This window comes from Oncorhynchus gorbuscha, linkage group LG21, assembly GCF_021184085.1.
Source record: "Oncorhynchus gorbuscha isolate QuinsamMale2020 ecotype Even-year linkage group LG21, OgorEven_v1.0, whole genome shotgun sequence".
Lineage (NCBI taxonomy): Eukaryota > Metazoa > Chordata > Actinopteri > Salmoniformes > Salmonidae > Oncorhynchus > Oncorhynchus gorbuscha.
The window spans coordinates 1,216,501-1,226,221 of record NC_060193.1 but is presented as its reverse complement, the minus strand read 5'-3'; the positions used below and the strand labels follow the sequence as shown (position 1 = coordinate 1,226,221).

Sequence of the window (9,721 nt, the reverse complement as noted above, 5' to 3'; positions counted from 1 at the left end):
CAGCATAGAACACAGAGCTTCAAGAGAATCCCCTATTTTATGTCACACACCCGTGTGTCCTTATAAGGCAGGGGGATACCCTGCGTCATATCCTCTGTCCATGTTTGGGCATGATGCTACGCAGCGGGGGAATCCTCATGGACGTAGAACCAATGGCGGGAGGAGGGGTTACCTAGCAGCCAGAAAAGTATAAAATGGAGAGGTGCAGAGTAAACCTTATCATTCAGACACATCTATCGGAATAACGGAATACAGCAACCATTCAGCAAAGGTCTTACCTTCCACACTCCTCACCTTTCCAAGGGATTCCCCACATTTAATCGAAGACTAATTTCATTATCTGTTTGGAGATTGATCAATCATTTTAATTGATTAATTGATTAATTACCCTTGGACCTAGCTTTTAATAAACAGAAATTTAGCTAACGTTTTCCCTCTCGTTTTATCGAGACCTTTACCGGATCCGTTAACATGCTGTTCACAGAGGAAGACATCTTCATGTCAGAGTTCGAGGACGCGTGCAGCGCATGGGTGACAGTGTCAGCTCAGGCAGTGACGGTACAGACTCTGATGTCGGATCTCCAGCACAGCAAGGTGGGTTTCTCTCTAGATTCTAATCCCCTGGTTACAAGGATCAATAACATTTGAATACATAACTCATAAAGAATGCTAATGTATTCTCTAGTAGCTATTGTGCAATTGTTTTGTAGTCAAAAATACATAGGCTATAATTACATCTTGTTCAATAATATGTTACTTATGTAATGCCATGCAGTCCCTCTTCACCCAATGCTTGCTGCCTTTGCTAATGTAGCCTATCAGTTTATATAACGATAATAACCGCAGTTGTGTTGTCTCTCTCTCTCTCTCTCTCAGGTTGTGTGTTATCCCCGGGGACCGATGGGTCTGATTCAGATTTCTTCTCCGACCTGAATGACTGTTCCTCAGACAGCCTGTCGCCTCCTCTTGCCTACACCGGGAGCTTCTACACTGAGCCATTACCGGGCACGGTGCCACCCTGCAGCACAGAAGCCCTGCTCAACATGATCACGGAGATAGTTGGGATCTGCACGGTGGAGGACCCGGCGAACAGCGAGACTCCGTCTGCCTCCCTCCCCGTCTCTGCCACACCCTGCTCGGCCATCAGCGTTGCCTCTCCCCCTATTTACTCTCCCTCCATGGAGTCTGTCTCCAGCGGATACTGGAGTCAGGATCTGACCGAGATTCCTTCTCCTTCTTCCGGGGTGGATATTCAGACTCCCACCGCTGCCCCTGTGGTGGTCAAGAACGAGTTCAACAGCAGCTGCGACAACGACCACTTCTCCCACCCTGGTCAGGATGCCTTCTCCCCGGGTAGCTTGGAGCAGCTGTTCCCGCTGTCTGGTCAGTCTCTGGACCAGGTAGATGTAAAGGAGCTTCTGGACTCTCTGCTGCTAACTGACATTAAGACAGAGTGTATCATCAAACAGGAGCCGTGCTACGTGGGAGACTGGGCTCAGAATGTACCTGTTAACGGGAGCTACGCCAACGATAGCTTTCTGGTCAAAACGGAGCCTCTAGAGTTCCAGACTGGGGCCTCAGGGCCGCAGCAGCTGGACGCATGTAGCGACCTGGCGGCCTTCACCGCCTCTCTCTCCTCCTCCTCCCTGGATGCCATCCTCTCCTCCCTGCTGCCCAGCGTGTTCCCGAGGAGCAGGGGCGTGCACGCCACCGCTGGAGCAAATAAACGGCGACCCGCTCCAGCACCGGGCCGTGAAGGTGAAGCCCGTTCCCGTGTCCAATAATCGGCTGTGAGAGGCGTTTCTCACGCTCCGACGAGCTCAACCGCCACGTGCGCATCCACACGGGCCACAAGCCGTTCCAGTGCGCACCTGCCTGCGCAGTTTCAGCAGGAGCGACCACCTGACCACGCACACGCGCACGCACACTGGAGAGAAACCTTTCTCTTGCGAGGTGTGCGGGAAGCGGTTCGCGCGCAGCGACGAGAGGAAGAGGCACGGACGTGTGCACGTGAAGCAGCAGCTGAAAGCTCAGATGATGGCAGCCTATCATCTGGCTTTCCCCGGTGGAGTTTGAACTGAACTCTAACTCTCTAAAGCTGGGCTTCGTGGCCCTGAGTTTAAACCTGCTCTTTAGAAGGCTTCTGTTTGGTTCTACTGGCTTCGGTTGGTTCTACTGGCTTCGGTTGGTTCTACTGGCTTCGGTTGGTTCCATCTGCCTGCTAACGTTGGCTATTGGCCCGGTTCAGTTGGAGGTGTTGACTTCAAAACGGGCCATCGGTTGAAAAATGGTGGAAAAGTTTCAACGGGAGAAAGAAAATAATCTCGTCTTGTCGGTTGGACGTGGAACTATTTTAGAACTTCTCTGGTACGTTGTCGTTGACATTATATCTGTCTGTTTGACTATATGTTGTGCTAAACAGCGGAGAACAGAAACCGTTGAACTACGAGAGGATTCGTTGGTTTCAGCACCTCTGTGAGTGGACAGCTCCTTGTCTGTCAATCCGAACAGACTGAAACATACAGCACACGTTTTGTCACTCGACAGTTCTGATTGTAAACTGGTACAGTTGTCAGAGTTTGAGTTTTTTTGTGCAACATTGCATGATATAGTTTTACATTGATGTGTTGATGTATATTTTATTATATAAATCTCTAATGTTAGGAGTTGAAATGTAACTTTTCTCTACTTGAATCACATTTCTAGCCTTGATGTTGACCATATAAGCCTATATTTTATCATTCGAAATATATATTTGAAATCTTCATAACCAAAACATTATTTATATTCTATTCTCTCAATTGTATTTTTCTACCTGTATGTCTATATATATATATATATATATATTTATATTTGAAACGTCCTCTTTCCTGTGATAAACATTCTCTATATTCTTCCGGAACTTCCATAAGAACGTTGAACAGTCACGGATGTATTATGACATCATTTCTCTAACCGATAGATTGTTCCCGGGGTAGGTGGCTCTCGTTGCTTCTCTCACACCGGTGGTTAATGGTAATTAATATCAGGGGTCTTGGAGTTTGATTGTACTTTCTACATTCATACAAGACTCACCGGGGGAAAAAAACAAAACAATATTCAACATTGTAGTTGATGAACCAAGTAGCACACATTGCTGTGCGTTTACGTACAATTAGTTCGACTGCTAAACTCTTGTCTTGTCTGAGGCATGAAACGCAGATCTGTTTCGGTTATACATGGAAGACCTTGTGTTATTTTGTGGCATGATGGTTATGAATTAAAAAACAGTGAAATGACACGTGAGAAGTTTCTATCGATTATCTACTTTATTCAGTACACACACACCCTGCGTGTGTCTCGCACGCCTATAGCGCCCCCTACTGTCTGACAAGTACTACAGATCCATTGTTGCAACTTATTATATGAAACTATTTTGAGTCAATAAAAAGGCAAATAACAGCCACAAATAAGGTCCATCAAAAAGAAACAGCAGATAGACTATAGGACTATAGGACTAACCTACACAGCAGATAGACTATAGGCATATAGGACTAACCTACACAGCAGATGGACTATAGGACTATAGGACTAACCTACACAGCAGATAGACTATAGGACTATAAGACTGACCTACACAGCAGATAGACTATAGGACTATAGGACTAACCTACACAGCAGATAGACTATAGGACAATAGGACTAACCTACACAGCAGATAGACTATAGGACTAACCTACACAGCAGATAGACTATAGGACTATAGACTGACCTACACAGCAGATAGACTATAGGACTGACCTACACAGCAGATAGACTATGGGACTATATGACTAACCTACACAGCAGATAGACTATAGGACTATAGGACTGACCTACACAGCAGATAGATATAGGACTATAGGACTGACCTACACAGCAGATAGACTATAGGACTGACCTACACAGCAGATAGACTATAGGACTATAGGACTGACCTACACAGCAGATAGACTATAGGACAATAGGACTAACCTACACAGCAGATAGACTATAGGACTGACCTACACAGCAGATAGACTATAGGACAATAGGACTAACCTACACAGCAGATAGACTATAGGACAATAGGACTAACCTACACAGCAGATAGACTATAGGACTATAGGACTGACCTACACAGCAGATAAACTATAGGAATATAGGACTGACCTACACAGCAGATAAACTATAGGAATATAGGACTGACCTACACAGCAGATAGACTATAGGACTATAGGACTGACCTACACAGCAGATAGACTATAGGACTATAGGACTGACCTACACAGCAGATAGACTATAGGACTATAGGACTGACCTACACAGCAGATAGACTATAGGACTATAGGACTGACCTACACAGCAGATAGACTATAGGACTAACCTACACAGCAGATAGACTATAGGACTAACCTACACTGCAGATAGACTATAGGACTAACCTACACAGCAGATAGACTATACGACTATAGGACTGACCTACACAGCAGATAGACTATAGGACTGACCTACACAGCAGATAGACTATAGGACTATAGGACTGACCTACACAGCAGATAGCCTATAGGACTATAGGACTGACCTACACAGCAGATAGACTAGGACTATACCTACACAGCAGATATAGACTATAGCAGATAGACTATAGGACTATAGACTGACACAGCAGATAGACTATAGGACTAACCTACACAGCAGATAGACTATAGGACTGACCTACACAGCAGATAGACTATAGGACTAACCTGACACAGCAGATAGACTATAGGACTGACCTACACAGCAGATAGACTATAGGACTAACCTAGCAGACTATAGGACTGACCTACACAGCAGATAAACTATAGGAATATAGGACTGACCTACACAGCAGATAGACTATAGGACTAACCTACACAGCAGATAGACTATAGGACTAACCTACACAGCAGATAGACTATAGGACTATAGGACTGACCTACACAGCAGATAGACTATAGGACTATAGGACTAACCTACACAGCATATAAACTATAGGACTGACCTACACAGCAGATAGACTATAGGACTATAGGACTGACCTACACAGCAGATAGACTATAGGACTTACCTACACAGCAGATAGACTATAGGACTAACCTACACAGCAGATAGACTATAGGACTAACCCTACACAGCAGATAGACTATAGGACTAGACTAACCTACACAGCAGACTAACCTACACAGCAGATAGACTATGAGACTGACCTACACAGCAGATAGACTATAGGACTAACCTACACAGCAGATAGACTATAGGACTATAGGACTGACCTACACAGCAGATAGACTATAGGACTAACCTACACAGCAGATAGACTATAGGACTAACTGACTACACTGCAGATAGACTATAGGACTAACCTACACAGCAGATAGACTATAGGACTATAGGACTGACCTACACAGCAGATAGACTATAGGACTGACCTACACAGCAGATAGACTATAGGACTATAGGACTGACCTACACAGCAGATAGACTATAGGACTATAGGACTGACCTACACAGCAGATAGACTATAGGACTATAGGACTGACCTACACAGCAGATAGACTATAGGACTATAGGACTGACCTACACAGCAGATAGACTATAGGACTAACTGACCTACACAGCAGATAGACTATAGGACTAACCTACACAGCAGATAGACTATAGGACTAACCTACACAGATAGACTAGACTATAGGACTGACCTACAGCAGATAGACTATAGGACTATAGGACTGACCTACACAGCAGATATAGGACTATAGGACTGACCTACACAGCAGATAGACTATAGGACTATAGGACTGACCTACACAGCAGATAGACTATAGACTGACCTACACAGCAGATAGACTATAGGACTAACCTACACAGCAGATAGACTATAGGACTATAGGACTGACCTACACAGCAGATAGACTATAGGACTATAGGACTGACCTACACAGCAGATAGACTATAGGACTAACCTACACAGCAGATAGACTATAGGACTAACCTACACAGCAGATAGACTATAGGACTATAGGACTATAGGACTGACCTACACAGCAGATAGACTATAGGAATATAGGACTGACCCTACACAGCAGATAGACTATAGGACTAACCTACACAGCAGATAGACTATAGGACTAACCTACACAGCAGATAGACTATAGGACTATAGGACTAACCTACACAGCAGATAGACTATAGGACTATAGGACTAACCTACACAGCATATAAACTATAGGACTGGACTACACAGCAGATAGACTATAGGACTATAGGACTGACCTACACAGCAGATAGACTATAGGACTTACCTACACAGCAGATAGACTATAGGACTAACCTACACAGCAGATAGACTATAGGACTAACCTACACAGCAGATAGACTATAGGACTAACCTACACAGCAGATAGACTATAGGACTATAGGACTAACCTACACAGCAGATAGACTATGAGACTGACCTACACAGCAGATAGACTATAGGACTAACCTACACAGCAGATAGACTATAGGACTATAGGACTAACCTACACAGCAGATAGACTATAGGACTATACACAGCAGATACCCTACACAGCAGATAGACTATAGGACTATAGGACTAACCTACACAGCAGATAGAATATAGGACTATCCTACACAGCAGATAGACTATAGGACTATAGGACTAACCTACACAGCAGATAGACTATAGGACTATCCTACACAGCAGATAAACTATAGGACTATCCTACACAGCAGATAGACTAGACTATAGGACTAACCTACACAGCAGATAGACTATAGGACTAAACTATCCTACACAGCAGATAGACTATAGGACTATAGGACTAACCTACACAGCAGATAGACTATAGGAGTCCTTTACACAGTTCACTACCAACTATCACAGCAGATAGACTATAGGACTATAGGACTAACCTACACAGCAGATAGACTATAGGACTATCCTCCAACTACAGCAGATAGACTATAGGACTATGAGTCCTTTACACAGTTCAATCCTACACAGCAGATAGACTATAGGACTAACCTACACAGCAGATAGACTATAGGACTAACCTAACACAGCAGATAGACTATAGGACTATCACCATGGACTAATCCTCCAACACAGCAGAGTCCTTTACACAGTTCAATCTAACTAGGACTACCTTTACACAGCAGATAGACTATCAGGACTATAGGATTAACTCTCCACAGCAGATAGACTATAGGACACAGTTCAACCTCCAACTATCTAATCACACAACAGAATCTCTCCAGACTATAGGACTAACCTACACAGCAGATAAACTATAGGACTATAGGTCCTTTACACTCTCCCAACTATCTACACAGCAGATAGACTATCAGGACACAGTTCAATCCTCCACACTAATCAGATAGACTATAGGACTAACCTAAATCACCATGAGTCCTTTAGACAGTTCAATCTATAGGACTATAGGACTATCTTACACAGCAGACAGACAGACAGACAGACAGACAGACAGACAGACAACAGACAGACAGACAGACAGACAGACAGACAGACAGACAGACAGACAGACAGACAGACAGACAGACAGACAGACAGACAGACAGACAGACAGAATCAGACAGACAGACAGACAGACAGACAACAACTATCACCATGAGTCCTTTACACAGTTCAATCTCTCCAACTATCACCATGGGTCCTTTACACAGTTCAATCTCTCCAACTATCACCATGAGTCCTTTACACAGTTCAATCTCTCCAACTATCACCATGAGTCCTTTACACAGTTCAATCTCTCCAACTATCACCATGAGTCCTTTACACAGTTCAATCTCTCCAACTATCTAATCACCATGAGTCCTTTACACAGTTCAATCCCTCCAACTATCTAATCACCATGAGTCCTTTACACAGTTCAATCTCTCCAACTATCTAATCACCATGAGTCCTTTACACAGTTCAATCTCTCCAACTAATCACCATGAGTCCTTTACACAGTTCAATCTCTCCAACTATCACCATGAGTCCTTTACACAGTTCAATCTCTCCAACTATCAATCCATGGGTCCTTTACACAGTTCAATCTCTCCAACTATCACCATGAGTCCTTTACACAGTTCAATCTCTCCAACTATCACCATGAGTCCTTTACACAGTTCAATCTCTCCAACTATCTAATCACCATGGGTCCTTTACACAGTTCAATCTCTCCAACTATCTAATCACCATGAGTCCTTTACACAGTTCAATCCCTCCAACTATCTAATCACCATGAGTCCTTTACACAGTTCAATCTCTCCAACTATCACCATGAGTCAATCTTCCAACTATCACCATGAGTCCTTTACACAGTTCAATCTCTCCAACTATCACCATGAGTCCTTTACACAGTTCAATCTCTCCAACTATCACCATGGGTCCTTTACACAGTTCAATCTCTCCAACTATCACCATGAGTCAATCTCTCCAACTATCACCATGAGTCCTTTACACAGTTCAATCTCTCCAACTATCACCATGGGTCCTTTACACAGTTCAATCTCTCCAACTATCACCATGAGTCCTTTACACAGTTCAATCTCTCCAACTATCACCATGGGTCCTTTACACAGTTCAATCTCTCCAACTATCTAATCACCATGGGTCCTTTACACAGTTCAATCTCTCCAACTATCTAATCACCATGAGTCCTTTACACAGTTCAATCCCTCCAACTATCTAATCACCATGAGTCCTTTACACGGTTCAATCTCTCCAACTATCTAATCACCATGAGTCCTTTCAATCAACTATCACCATGAGTTCAATCTCTCCAACTATCTAATCACCATGAGTCCTTTACACAGTTCAATCCCTCCAACTATCTAATCACCATGAGTCCTTTACACAGTTCAATCTCTCCAACTATCTAATCAATCTCTCCAACTGAGTCCTTTACACAGTTCAATCCCTCCAACTATCACCATGAGTCCTTTACACAGTTCAATCTCTCCAACTATCACCATGAGTCCTTTACACATTTCAATCTCTCCAACTATCACCATGAGTCCTTTACACAGTTCAATCTCTCCAACTATCACCATGAGTCCTTTACACAGTTCAATCTCTCCAACTATCACCATGGGTCCTTTACACAGTTCAATCTCTCCAACTATCTAATCACCATGAGTCCTTTACACAGTTCAATCTCTCCAACTATCACCATGAGTCCTTTACACAGTTCAATCTCTCCAACTATCACCATGAGTCCTTTACACAGTTCAATCTCTCCAACTCCAACTATCTAATCACCATGAGTCCTTTACACAGTTCAATCTCTCCAACTATCTAATCACCATGAGTCCTTTACACAGTTCAATCCTCCAACTATCACCATGAGTCCTTTACACAGTTCAATCTCTCCAACTATCTAATCACCATGAGTCCTTTACACAGTTCAATCTCTCCAACTATCTAATCACCATGAGTCCTTTACACAGTTCAATCTCTCCAACTATCTAATCACCATGAGTCCTTTACACAGTTCAATCTCTCCAACTATCTAATCAATCTCATGAGTCCTTTACACAGTTCAATCTCTCCAACTATCTAATCACCATGAGTCCTTTACACAGTTCAATCTCTCCAACTATCTAATCACCATGGGTCCTTTACACAGTTCAATCTCTCCAACTATCTAATCACCATGAGTCCTTTACACAGTTCAATCTCTCCAACTATCTA

At 43.3% G+C, this 9,721-nt stretch overlaps 1 protein-coding gene across 1 annotated transcript; it reads left to right on the top strand.

Moving 5' to 3' along the window:
* The first annotated feature begins 527 nt into the window (after positions 1-527).
* On the top strand, positions 528-2,672 carry LOC124008823 (early growth response protein 1-B-like). Its single transcript, XM_046320394.1, is given in 4 exon segments — positions 528-594; positions 877-1,729; positions 1,765-1,865; positions 1,868-2,672. Coding segments are annotated over 4 exon segments (1,230 nt in total). The 3' UTR covers positions 2,077-2,672.
* The last annotated feature ends 7,049 nt before the right edge of the window (positions 2,673-9,721 follow it).